Genomic DNA, 14,850 nt, shown 5'->3' on the forward strand with positions numbered 1-14,850 from the left:
TCTATGTAAGGTAGAATACTTAGCTGAGGAAGCAATACACCCATAGTATTGCACAAGAAGAACATGCTGAGATGTTGAGATGCATCTAAAGTGCAAACTTCCTAGAATTCACTCCTATGAAGTAGACTTACTAGATATGAGAATGAGAAGAAAACTTTCTCATATAAAGAGATGATGATGTCATTGAAGGATAATGAAATGAAGAAATGGAATGATATGCACGGTGACTTGCATGAGTCGGAAAATGATACAAGTAGTTATATAGAATTTTTCTCCATACCACTAGAGTAAATTTTGGTTTAGTGTGCCTTGTAGACTAGCCACTACTCGATAAAAAAAATTTGTAAAAAGTTTGGAAGTGAAATTCCTAGAGGCCTAAGAAAAGTATGAAATATTCTAGATCGAGCATATGCGTGAGGAGGGTCCTAGAAGGCAAGTCTAGGAAAGCCAAGATGTTCTTGATAGAGAAGAGAAATCCCAAGTTGAGTATAGGAGAAATTTTTGTATATGCTTGTTTGAACACACTCATGTGTGATAAGTTGCTTTGTGATTTTTGTATGGTGACTTGGGGACTGCGAGACAATTCTTGGGACGAGTATGAGTAGGTGTGAAAGGTAGTAAATGCCTATACTACCCGAAGCACAGGACTCGCACTTGGTTCAGGAAGAGTCACAAGGTTATTAAGGAACTAATAGTTGAGTTCATTTTTTTTTCTTTTGTTACCTTCGTTTCAGTGACAACTAAGAAGATGATTTTTGTTCAGACCCAAGTGGTCATAAAGAATCGAGTCTGATTAATATAAATATGTGAAGTGAGTTTATTTAGTTCACAGAACCACGTCCTGTGTGGTGACCGACCTTAGTTGAAAGATTAAAGAAGAAGATAATTAGGGCGATCAACATAAGGCTTGCAGTCTTCATTAAGACTGAGCAACCTATAACTAGAAATGCTACCCATTATGAAAAAATTATATCACATTAGAAGATGAAGGAAGGTTTCCTCCGTAATAGTATTTTACTAATAGAGACAAGAGTCTGGTTCATTGTGTGTCTTTTGAGTTATGGAATCGAAGGTCATTAGAATATGGCCATTCGAGTTGTTTTTTGTAGAAAAAGTGAAGACCTTATCTTGGGTTGAGTCTGTGACCCAAATTTAAGGAGTAAGAGTCTGCAATGAGAATTGAGTTTTAACTCGGAGATTAGGACCAAAGGTCTAATAGAGAATGAAGAGTGGATGCAAGTTTGATCACCACCATAAGCTAAGAAGTCCAAGAGTTTGTTTAACAAGTCATATAAGTTGTGATTTTTGAGGAGAGGGTGAAAAGATGCATAACGATGATTGTTGTGCGTCAGTTTCTAAATACTTCAGATATGGTCAAGATGATCAGTTGGAACGCAATAAGAATAATCGTCCCAGAGAAGCGGTGGGGATAATATTGAGTTCAACAACCTTCGTTGTTGCTAATAATTTCTAATACGGTAGTAACACCATCTTATACATCAGTAGAAAATTACATGCTAGGTGTGATCTTTATCAATCTGTGTTCGCATTATGCAAGAAGATCACACATTGTGGGCACAAGCAGTGATACTACATTGGGAATGTTAAGGTCATTGATATGATCATCAACAGTTTATTCCAAGAAGAAAGGGAACAACAAATCATATACGCAGAGCCAGTTAGGGCTTTGATCGATTGTGAGCAGCAAAAAATGGGAGTTTAGGCCCAAGTGAGGAGAACCAACCATTGAGGTAAAAGTGTGAAAGGCAACTCGACTGCGGTTTTGTTGTTAATGGCTTGGAAAAAAAACAAGTGGCGGGGATCGTATATATTCACCGAGTTTGTGATTTCGGGGACGAAATCATCATAAGTGAGGGAGAATTGTAACGTCCGTGAGTTAGGGCTAGACGTTAAAGGGATAATAATAATAATAAATATTCATTTTATTAAATATATAAAATCCTTGAGTAGGATAATTGTTCATCGTACGCGTTACGAGTTCTATAAATACATCCAATGATGAACCAAATAGTGCAACGGTATTTTGGTGTTACACCCATTTTTCAACGATAGTTATCCATATATATTTTATGACATTAATAATCAGTGATTGACATTAATATATCGTAAAATATAATAATCAAACTAGTTGTTTTATATACGATGGATAAAATAAATAATATATTTATTATGAAATAAAAGTTGATATATGTAAATAAGAAATTTTAGAGTGTTATTATATATATATATATATATATATATATATATATATATATATATATATATATATATATATATATATATATATATATATAATAAACATATTTAAAGTTCAATTTTAAAAAGTGTACACATATATATTATTCAGGGTCATATATGTAAAATGTAATTTGATAGATGATATGCATACATGTTAGATTGGATAGTAAACTATCGTTACCTTGCTGTCAAAATTTAGAAGTATGCGAAGTACGTGTAAAATTTTTAGAATACGTGGAGAGTTCACGCACAATTATATATAGATATTAAAGAGGGCCAATGTTGGGGAACAGTAAACCTGAGATTTTTTTTTGTCACAAATGGCCATTTCTTTTGCCTCTCTTTGTTTTTTCTATTTTTGTCTTTTTTCTATTTAGGAGGGTGTTCTTTGACAGTTTTTTTTTTTTTTTTTTTATATTTTCTTTGTTTCAATTAGTTAGGAGCGTACGTGTTAAATTCAACATAACTATGTATTCGTTTGGATGGATCGGTTTGATCCGATCCAATCTAGTGAATCCAAATTGATTTCGGTTTTTCAAACCATGGATCCGAATAGTTTAAACTAAATTTAAATCCAATCCGATCCGATCCAATTACAATTCGGTTGGATCGGTTTTTATAATTTGGTTTTCAAAAACCGAAACATTTTAAAACGACAAATAATTATAATATTACTAAACTTTACACAAGAAGCAAAAACAAATTACTTAGTTGTGATTTGAAATTTATAAGCAACTAATAAGAAGATATATTATAATTAAATATTTTATAAATAGAAAACTTTTGAGTGAAAATTCATATAAATGTTTCTTTATCGGGTGAAATGTTTCTATTTGAAAAAATAAATTACAAAATTAATAAAAAACTATAGATATATATTATATATAGATAAAAATTAAATGTTTATTCGGTTTTTTTGGATTATTCGGTTCTTATTTTATAAACCAAAACCAATTCGAAATCCAAAATAATAATTCGGTTTTTTTGAAAACCAATCCAAAAATCCGAATATCCGAACCAAATAGTCCAATCCAAATTGTCCAATTGGATAATTCGGTTTTATCCGAATAGTGAACAGTCTTATGATACGGTACATATTCTTTGACCCTTATTGAAGGATTTTAAGTATAAATAGACATATTGATCAAACATTTTCAATGGAACAAATAAATAAATATTATAATGAAGATTTTGAATTATAGAACCAAAGATTAAGGTTTCGGCAAAATAATAAGTTAGGAAGCAGTGTTGAGGTTGGAGCCACGATAGTAGTTAGTTTCCACTGACTAGTCAGGTGAGTGCATAGTTACTTTCATCAACATGATTTTAATACAAGTATTAATTGAAATTTTAAATATTTGTTGAAGGTTTATATGTCAGTTATATGTGTTGCCTGAAATTTATAAAGATATATATTTGATGATATACAATGTGCGAACCAGTTATGGTTCTATATGTGTTAAGATGTGTGTGTGTGTATATATATACATATATATATATATATATATATATATACACACACACATAATAATAATAATAATAATAATAATAATAATAATAATAATAATAATAGAAGTATTATTTCTAAATAAAAAGTAAATTAATACCTAAAACTATGTGTTAAGTATACATTAGTTAGCGTTGCCTAAACGGACATGGTATTGAAATTGGTTATAAGCATTGTAGATTTGCTTATTGATGGGATAAGACTTTAAAGGGGATGCTTAATTCAATTAAGTGTGGACATTGGGTAGCCTCTTATTAGGAGTACGTGTGTGCTGAGATTGATGATCGGTGTAGTACGTCGTACGTACAGAAGTACATTTTATGTACGAAGTCTTTTTCAAAGCTCTGTGTCTCGGGTGCTACTTTTGCCAGGGTATTATTATGTTATGTGGTACGAGTCCTACTCATACCTGGGTACGAGTCCTACTCATGTAGACAGTCTTTTTTTTGACACTATTGTGTGTCGGTTACGGGAGCGTACGAGAGTACTTTATTAGTATTTCCCCATACTTTTATTTTGAAGAGCTTTGGAGTCATCGTTTCTTTTATGAAGTGATCGGACGGGCTTCATGTGTCAGTGTTTCCTTTCACGAAGTAATTGAGGGAACTTCGTAGACTGCCTAATAAAGTGTATCGGTAACAGACCACTACTAGGTATGTCTGGTGTTATATTGTCGGATAGGGTGAGTCAGAGGGTAAATACCCCATGGTGTCAGACCATTGCTAGACACATTTATCTAGATAACTACCCATGACTTAACTGTCTTGTGGTTTTTACGAACAGAGGTTCGTGGTGAAACTTATTCCATTCCCCTCATTTGATGTCTTTATTGATCCTCGTTTGCTGCCAGGAAATTTCCGGAGCAGCGTCGTCAATTTGTTCTTCATATTGATCCTTTAGGCGAGACCTCGTAAGAACATTGTGTAGGATCAGTACACGGGGATCGACGGGATGTGATAGATTGTTTTAGAGATGTAATATATATATATATATATATATATATATATATATATATATATATATATATATATATATATGTGTGTGTGTGTGTGTGTGTGTGTGTGTGTGTTAAGGATAATAGTGGTTTTGCAGGTTTGAGATATACATTATTATCATATTGTGGGATTGAAAACCCTATGTAGCTCACTAGGTTTTCCAACCTAACCCACTCAATTTATATGCATCACAGGTAGCAGTGTAAGACTATTGAAGACTCGAGTATGATGCTGAGAGAAGACCTGCAATAGAGTTCAGGACCACCAGGTCTTTACACTGTAACATATGTTGTGTATCAGTTATGACATCCCAAGAGTTGTATTATTTTGAGACAATATTTTCTACTCAAATTGTTTTAGTATACTAGGAATTTCCGCAATAAAAGATATTATAATTTTTAAAGCATAAAGAAATATTTTTTTTCAATTTTGAAAATTGGGGATGTCACACTAATTGATCTGACATATTTGCTAATTGTTGCTGAAGTAGAAATGCTAAGGTGCACTGGTTAAGCAAATATGTTTGAAGGATCAATCTCCAAAGTTTCGATGGACATTGACTCTTGAAAAGGTTTCTATTTCCAATGGAAAGGGATCGGCCAAGGTGAAACTATTTGACCATATAGTAAAGAGAAAGGCTAATTCTGAGATAGTCTCATGTGCCATTACTAAAGAGTCTATATGTTTCTATTGCCAATTTAAAGGACATTGTATGCGAAATTGTCCTGTCTACCTGAAAGATCGTAGAGATAGTAAAGTCAAGTTGTATGACTCTACTTCAGGTACATCCACTATCTAATTCTATTAAGTTCTTATTCATAGATTCTTATTACATGATGTGATAGTCACATTTTGATGTTTTGCGGAATCTAAGAGAAAGAAGGAAGCTTAAGAAGATCAAGTTAAATCTAATTGTAAGAGATGGATTTCGATCGCATGGTTCGAGGATAAGATTTTTGAGCTGCTGATTAGGTGTTATGATAGATTGCTTAGGAAATATGTATACAAACATAGTTTTCATATGTTTGCATTGTAAAGATAAATTTTTCTGAATTTTATCAATAAAGTGAATTTTTTAGTTTTATCTCATTTACTTTATATATTTCCTTGTAATGGGATTTATGAAAACTGGTGGTTATATTTCTATTATTAGCAATTTTAAATATGGATTTGATTCTTTGTTATATCGTTTGTGGTAATGTCATAATTGACCAAATGAGATGGCATTCTCATAACCCAAGTTTCAATTGGAGAGAAACTTGAAGTCATACTATTCGAATTGTGTGATGTATGAGAATATTGATCTTTGAAAGATTAAGACAAATTTGTTGATCACATTTTTATGTTTTTCAAAATAAAGGACTAATGGATCTAGTACACATTGATGTGGACTATTTGGATCCACCACAAAAGTTGATAACTCTATTCGCCATGATTTACGGATGATTCAGTAAATATGGTTATACTTATAAGATTAAGTGTAATTCTTATTCTTTGAAAGGTTCGAAGAATGGCAGAATGAATAAGAAGAATCTATTAGGCAGAAAGATAAATGTTTCTCCAATCTGAAAGGAAAGGATAGTACTTTAGTATCATGTTTTATGATCATCTTTATGATTATGGAACAATGTCACAATTGGTCCTCAAATGACATCTTAGTGAATTTGTTTTAACTAAGAAAAGGAATCATATATTGTTGAAATAGTTTAACCAATAGATGAGTCATAGTTCGTTTCAAAATCAAGTTTTAAAGTCACACTCTAGCAACTTCGAATTGTATCTTAAAGCTTATTTCGAACTAAGTAAGTTTATAACACCTCATGATATGTGGAGTAGAAAAGTTTTCTTACTCTAGCACATTTGAAATTGGTAATTGTGATGTTTTGGTTAAAATAAAGATAAACTAAGACCAATTAAAGGAAGTGTTATCTTGACAAGAATCCACTCTAACCCTTTGAATATTTGTTTTTTCTTGTCAAGGAATGTTCCTTAACAGAATAACTTATATGTCAAGAAGTCAGTGGGAGTCTTGTTAATCTTGAAGAGTTTCCAGAATCAATCAAGAATAAACCTGTTAGTTATCACTAGAAGACGACCTAAGGTTGATTACCTATCGTGTTAAGTTGACACATTCTTGTTTTTGTGCACCTTCCAGTTAAGTTAACTATGCATGTGAGTTCTATGGTTCTCATTTGACTATAAAAGGAAGAGCATGTTGGTCAGTGATAGTACAGTGATCAATATGAGTGAGCTGCTTGGAAACTTTGAAGCGCTCATAGGGCCCTTGTGCTACCAGATGGCAAGAAATTAAGAATACCACTACTAGAAAAACAGCCTTTAATGACGCGCAAACAATGACATGCAGTGATTTACAATACACAAAAGCATGCGTCCAAAAAATAATGTCATCTCTTATAAAATTTGAAGGATAGAAGACACACATTTGTGCGTGCCCTGAAATTAGTGTTAGAAAAGGAAAAAAAAGAAATACGGAGGATGCCTATTATAAAATGTGTGTCATGTAAGTGTGTCGCTTTATATTTTTTTTTAATGCAACACGCGTTTTGAGCGGGAAATGAAATCCCCAAAAATTAAAACCCCGCGTATGTGAAAAATTACCCCCCCCCCCCCCCCCCCCCGGCCGGGCTTCCAATCAGCAAGAAAGAAGCCTAGGTCTTTGTCTTCCTTTCTCTCTCTCTAACCTAATACCCATCTTCTTCGCTGTAGCCTTTCTCGCCGTTACTTCCATTGGCGCCATTGCCACCACCATGCCGCTCTGTCTCCTTCCGTTTCTCACCCGCCTATTGGATCCCAAAAATTAAAACCCCCCGCCTCTTCCAATTAGCAAGAAAAATCCCTAGGCCTTCGTCTTCATAGCAGAATTGCTCTTGATTTCATGATCAAATGCCTCGAGATGACGATGATAACGATCTGCATAAAGAATCCAAATACGTGAAATAGAGGCAAGGGACGATTCTACTTCTTTTTTCAAGAACCCTATCCAACATATGCCGACTCTCACACATGCATAAGCTTATCGCTATCTTTATCTCTATCTCTCTCTCTCTCTCTCTCTCAAACACACACACACACAAAATTAAAGGGATGATCCTAGGGCTTTTTTCAAGAACCATTCAAAATGTAAAGCAGTGCTCTCTACAATAGTTTGGCGACGTCATCTCACCTCACCTCGTCGGCGACTGTGACTCCTCGAAGATTTAAGGTTGTGCTCAATGTTGTGCTCGGTGATTCAGCACCTAAATTAGGTCTATGGTTATGTTGTTGTATCAAATTTTAGAGTATCATCCCCAGATGCTTCAGATGTTCCTTTGAAGACGAAGATAACAGTTGACCGCTGATGTCGTCATTTCAATGGTGTGGAGGCGCTTCCTTTGCACCCACACATCTGACTTCTCTTTCTTCAACCAAAAACCCATCGCCGTTCGCCATCCTCAATGGCCTGTAACATAGGTCACCAAGTCCAACTTCGTAGATTCACTCAATGAAATTAAGAATCACATATCGGAATCAGATTTTGTGGCGGTTTCGTTGAAGAACACTGGTTCTTACTTGTCCCCATGGCATCAAATTCTGCCATTCAACACCGCTGAAACCGCATACCTGAAGGCCAAGTATGCAGCCAAAAGGTTTCAGATTCTTTAGTTTGTTGTTTTCCCTTTTTCTATTAGGGCTTCTAATAAGCTTACAGCTCACCCGTAAGTCTGCAATAATCATATCTCGCTATTTACATGCATATATCTCACTATTTACATGCCTCAATAACACTTATCAAAACAATAATAAACAGATTGATGATCAACACTATTTCTCAATTCATCTCTGGGTTCAACTTCCATTTGTTCCCGAGGGATAAACTGAAAACAGGGATGCCCTGTTACAGTTTTTCATGTCAACCATCGTATTTAGCTTCAACGGCTTAAGATGATTTTGACTTCAATCTCTGCATATATGATGGTAACCCCCATCTCTTCTTCTTCTTCAAAACAGTCTGAAATCTGATCAACATGCTTCTATCTGAGCCCGCTTTTCTTTTACTTTCCCCTTTAAGGTATATCTTACTTGTCCATAGCACAAGAATCAACAACAAAAATTCAAATTGAGGATATGATGTTTGGCGATTGTTCTGTGATGGAGAAATAAGGGTGTGTTCATAGGCAATTTAAATATAGAATCACTATCAAAATAGTATCTTCCATGTTTTTGTTGGCATAACAAACAGGTCATAATTCAATGATATACTTTGTTGACCAAATTGGACCTTCGTGATGTGGGTCAGCATCCTCTCTATCATTCTGCATTGTTTTTGTACTTCTTATCAAATGTTGATAAACAACATTTTATTTCAGGTTATTTTTGTCTCTGAGAAATTTGTAATTGGTGTGGGCTATGACTGCAATCCCATGGTTTTTTTGCAGCAGATGGAATAGGATCATGGTACAATTCTGAGTTTTAGTTTTCAGGGTTAATTGCAAGAAAAAGAAATAAAATTTCATTTGTTTTTTTTTATCTATGTTCTTAGGAGCTTTGTGAGGTTCCTTGATGAAAAAAGTCAACATCTTCTACTGCAAGATATGGCTCATAGGTTCTTTTTACACTCAAATCATTTATTTCTTAATAGATCGTTTAGTCTTTGAATCTTAAAAAACAGATATCTTTCTGTTTCATCATTCATCTTTGCTACAAATCTAGCAAGATATTAGGATAATTATGATTACCATTTACAGGTACACATGATTGTTTGAAATTTCCAACCTGCAATGGATTCGTGCGCAACTGCCCTAGTATAACTACCTTGGCACTAAAGGGATTCAAGTTGCATGACTACAAGGCTCGTATATTGGTGAAGGTATATTTCTGGAATTATTTATGATCCATAACATATTTCTCTGAAACTATAATCAATGTTTCAGGGGCTTCACAAATTGAAATATGTGGACTTCTCAACCTCTTACTCATTCATAGTTACTTTTTTAAGGTAAGAAGTGTCATAAAACTTACAGTCCAACTACTAAAAGTTATGTATGATTTACTTTTCTGATCATTTGCTGTAATCCTAACTACAAATTATTATTTTATTAAAAATAATTCAATACTTATAAGACAAATCATTACATTAGAGTAAATACAAAAACTTGTATTACTTCAATACTTATAAGACAAATCATTAAATGAGAGTAAATACCAAGAACTTGTATTACTTCACTTTGAGATTCTAATTCTCCATTGGCGACCATATTAGTCGAGCGCTTTCACTTCATTTGTTAGAGAGTTAGTCAAGTCAACATGCTTTGCAGAGGTGGTTATTAGTTGTAAAAGAGCATTGTTCTCTAATGGGACTTGTGGATACACATAATCGGCTCCTCTTGGGTTCTAATATTTTGACATGAGAGATTGCAGCTGTAAGTGCATCAACCAAACCACTATCATTATCCTCACCCTCAACCTGTTCTTCTGAAACTAAGCTTCTAGATGTTAATAATATTAGTGGAGATGATGATTTCTTCATTCCATCATCCATCATCATAATCTTCTTCTTTCTACTTGATTCCAACTCTACTATAGTTGATGTAGATGTTGTGGTTGTTATTAGATGATGCTGCTTTGACTTTCACTTGAATGATAAATACCTTAAATTGTGCTCCGTGTAGAATATAATCCATGGATGACCTGAATGAAACAAAAGCAACCACCCTCATGAGTGTTATATATTGTATTTTGGGTTTTTTTATTTAGTGAAAATTAAGAAGCTACTTACTTAGTACTTCCTCGGCTGATATTCTGGAATCAACATTCCGGGTGAGAATACGTTCGATCAAATCTTGTGCTTTGTGACAATAAAAGGTATTTTGAATACTTAATAAATTCATTTCCACATGCCTATTAATTGTAAATTTACATTATGAATTATGATCAGGTACATGATGGGGTTCTTGTTCATGACCGGGGTTAATTTTCTATTAACACTAGTCGCAACAATGTTACGTGTGTTTTTCGCACCTACTACAGCAGGGCCCGACATTCCCGAATTCAAAGCTTACCTGAACGGGGTGGATACTCCCAATATGTATGGGAGAAAAATACAATATATTGTGGTACTTTAGGTACTGGTTCTGTAAGTTTAAACACATTCAACTTTATGATAATTAATCAGATAAGATAATCATTTCATAATAATTTTTAGTATTTACTTTATTCTGGCAGCTAAGATTTGCAATAATTTGGCAATGGTTGTGAGTATGCTTGGTATTTCTAAAGACTTTGTTCTTGGCTAACCTTTAGGAATTAAAACCATTACTTTATCAAAAATCTTCAACTCTTCACATGCTCATTGTTGGAGTAGGTACTAATTTCTAATTACTGCTTTAAATTAGTGTAAAATTACGTAAAATCCATTATATTTTTTTCATTTTTGTGCCATTGATATGTATAATCCGTTACCTGGTGTGATGGATGGAGTGCCCTCATTAAGAAATTATGATGGTGGACTACATTGATGGTATGTGATCTGACCTGGTTTTCCTAAGAATCGGAATCGGAATCAGAATTGAAATTGAAATTCAATTCCATTCCAATGTCGTGTTTGTTTAAGGCATATATAGTTGATGTATGGTTGGAAGAATGTTATCTGAAAAAGACTTTGGATTACAAGAGTACAAGCATTTAAGTGCCCTCTAGGTCTTAATGCAGGTTCTGAAAAAAAAATAGTTAGAAATTAAAATAAGTCAATAACTGAATAAGTAGAATGAGACGACTGTCGTGCAATTTTAGGGAATCAATCTCACGTGTTATTCACATTGGATAAATTAATTTATAAACTTGCCAAATAGGTAATCTTACGTGTTATTCACTTTGGATAAATCAGTCTTACGCACATATATAATTGTTGTGTACTTTTTTTCTTTTCTTTTCTTTATGTGTTACTGACTTTGGATAATCATTTGCTTTGCTAAAAGAGAAGGGTCAAATTGTCCTTTGTGTATCCTAATTTATGACATAAATATAAAGAAGTATCAATCTCTTTTCATGACATACATAGTTTCTTTTTACAGGTATAACAAAATGTCTGGAAAGAATCGAATTCTATGAGGCCCACGTGAGGGCCCAATACACCGGGCCCACGGGCCCCTCCCTCCTCACCCTGCTACACTTGAAGAAGAACTTGAAATCCAACATAGAGACATCCAACGAATCATGGCTAAAAATGGACATGTAGTAGAAGAAAATGTGACTCTTCAAAGGGAATTAGTTGCTGTGAAAGATGAGATTCATAGATTAGGTCAAATCATCCCCAAATTACATGTTGAAAAAGATGCAAGAGCCACAGATTTAATTGACAGAGGAATGAAACTCGAGGCTGAGCTTCGTGATGTTGAGCCTTTAATGGCAGATGTGGGACAATTAAGAAGTGAATTCCAGAAATTGACTTCATTGAGGCAAGAATTGTCTAGTCAAATCTAAGGTTTGACCAAAGATACAAGTAGCTAGATTGAAGGCTAAAAATGAACAAGTGGTTGCACTTAAGACTGATATTGATGGTATGCATAAAGACCTTGTGGATATGAGGTATGAATTTGTACTTTGATGTATTCAAAATTGTTTTTATTTTGAGATTGCAATGAGATTTATTTAATTATTGATTTGTATATAGGAGAGATTATGAAATGTTGTTTTTGTTTCCTTGCTGAGAATGTTGTTTTTGTTGAGATGTGTAGAGGACATGTTATCAACTTCAATGACCCAAATGTAAGTAACTTATAATTACTATTACTATTATCTAGATTATTTAATATTACTATTATCTAGATTATTTAATATGCTATAATCTGAACACCATTTTTGAACAACATTTAAGGACCAACATATAAGTTTCTATTATTACTTTTACTATTATTTAGTATCTTTTTCTGTTGAAATGATCAAGTAAACCTATCACCTACTTAACCCAAAAAAGAAAAAAAAAACTTTTTACATGTTCATACATTTCATGTTGCAGGTGTTTGTTTGTTGGTTTAATCTATATCAAACATGCACTATGCAGTCACCTTAGATGTTTTACACATGGTATATATGTAAATTTTTGTTTTTTCATATTTGACCATGTGCTAATACATTTCATGTTGCAGGTGTTTGTAGTCATGTTTTTTTGCAGGCAATATAGATACTGTGAGCAAGTTCATAGATTTAGAGTCCTTGAGTGGTGTTACTAAGGAAGAGTGGAGACAAGTGAGGCACACATTTAAAGAAAATCAACACATATCTTGTTTACAGTAAGGCACACATTAGGTTATTAGAAATATTAGTTTGTAAATTTATGTTACAACTTTTATTAATTTGTTTTATCTTTCCATTGAACGATTATTTGTATGACATTAAATTTATGCAATGGATTCTATTTTTTGTATATGATATTTTATTTTCTATTATGAAACATTAAATACAAATTTAATTTGAAAATAATTAAATCTATTAATAATATTTGTTTTTAAATATTTAAAATTATGATACGCAAAAATGTTTGTCATCTTCATTTATGACATGGCCTTTCTTGACACGGACTTTCTTGATACGCATTGCGTGTCACTAACACGCGCATCGTAAGGTTACAACATGCGAATGCGTGTCGTCTTCCTTTATGATAGGGCCTTCCTTGATACGCATTGCGTGTCGTAAACGAGCGTCGTAATTGCACGTCGTAAATACGCATCGTCTATAGACGACACGCAAAAGTGCGTCGTCTCTCTTTATGACAGGGCCTTCCTTGACGCGCATTTGCGCGTCGTCTGAGCCTTTTACGACGCGCAATGAGCGTCGTAAAAGCCTGTTTTTCTAGTAGTGTAAGCAAAGTTCAGACCATGAAAGGAAAAACAAAATTTGATTTTGGTTTGTCCTCAACCTTATCTTATGATTGTAGGTTTGGAATTGATAAATTCACATGGATAGGAACACATACACCATAAAGTCTAGGTGGAAAAAGTTTTCGCTCTAATTCATGAAAATGATTATGAGGAAACACTATCGGTAGTAGATTTTAAATCTGGTTGATATCATTATTGTTAGCAGTTGTGATAATTGCGTTCTCAAATTCATGTATGATTATGGCATCCCTTTTCATAGTTCCAATTGTGAGAAATGGCAAGAAATAGTTTGAACGTTCAGGAATTATTGTTATAAGTTTTTAAAAGGATTAAACACACATGTATGTTATCTAATGAAAGGAGTATGAGCTTGACAAGTCAAGATGAAGACTTATCAAAGCACCACGTATTAGAAATCTGAACTTTAGTAAGAAAGTCATGAGCATTGATTTTCTAAAATTCTAGTTGATTTCTAGATACATGTAACTCCCGTAGATTTGGGCTAGTCAATTTAGAAACAATAAGCATCACAAATGAGTTTTTTGTGGAATATTATTTAGAAGGATTAATCTTAACCAAGTTGTAGTATATGTTACAAGGGTTCCGTACATATAAACAACGCCGAAATCCGAGTTATAATGAAGTTATGGCCCGTCGAAGTTTTACGGCAAAATCGACACGAAACCGGGAGACGTAAATAGTGAATTTACGATATAGGACTTTTTAGCCTTATTAATCTAAAATAAAGTCGTAGAATATGTTAAAACGAGAGCGTCCATAAAAAGAACGCCCAAATCTGACTTCATATGAGGAAGTTATGATTTTTCTAAGATTTGGCATAGCAGTGCACGACCCAAAACTCGAATTTTAGATCGAGCATTTTTGGCCTATGTGACCTAAATGAGAGTTGAAGATATCATTAATAGGAACTCAATGGTAAAAAGACAGACGAAAACGGAGTTCGTATGTCGAAGTTATGAATTTTACACGGACATTTAACAGTATAATCACCTAGTACTGTTAAATTTAAGATCGGTCGAGAATTAGCCGACGGAGTCAAAATGAAAGTTGTAGATCTTATTTTTACCTACGCGTGAATATAAAGAACGTCGAAAACGGAGCTCGTATGCGAAAGTTATGATTTTTTTTAAAATCGACTGATTTCCACCCTATGTGCGATGCCACGTGTCAGCACCAGGCTCAGACTTGGAGC

At 33.7% G+C, this 14,850-nt stretch overlaps 1 protein-coding gene across 1 annotated transcript; it reads left to right on the forward strand.

Annotated features, from left to right (window-relative positions):
- The first annotated feature begins 11,704 nt into the window (after nt 1-11,704).
- On the forward strand, nt 11,705-12,253 carry LOC128133870 (protein FLX-like 3). Its single transcript, XM_052771384.1, has one exon. It carries the CDS (start codon nt 11,974-11,976, stop codon nt 12,238-12,240), a length of 267 nt encoding a protein of 88 aa, XP_052627344.1. The 5' UTR covers nt 11,705-11,973; the 3' UTR covers nt 12,241-12,253.
- The last annotated feature ends 2,597 nt before the right edge of the window (nt 12,254-14,850 follow it).

Source organism: Lactuca sativa, chromosome 4 (genome assembly GCF_002870075.4).
Source record: "Lactuca sativa cultivar Salinas chromosome 4, Lsat_Salinas_v11, whole genome shotgun sequence".
In the NCBI taxonomy this organism is placed as follows: domain Eukaryota; kingdom Viridiplantae; phylum Streptophyta; class Magnoliopsida; order Asterales; family Asteraceae; genus Lactuca; species Lactuca sativa.

What these genes read in the sequence shown, in the direction of transcription:
- LOC128133870 (XM_052771384.1), top strand. Translation starts at nt 11,974, where the DNA reads ATGGCTAAAAATGGACATGTAGTAGAAGAAAATGTGACTCTTCAAAGG.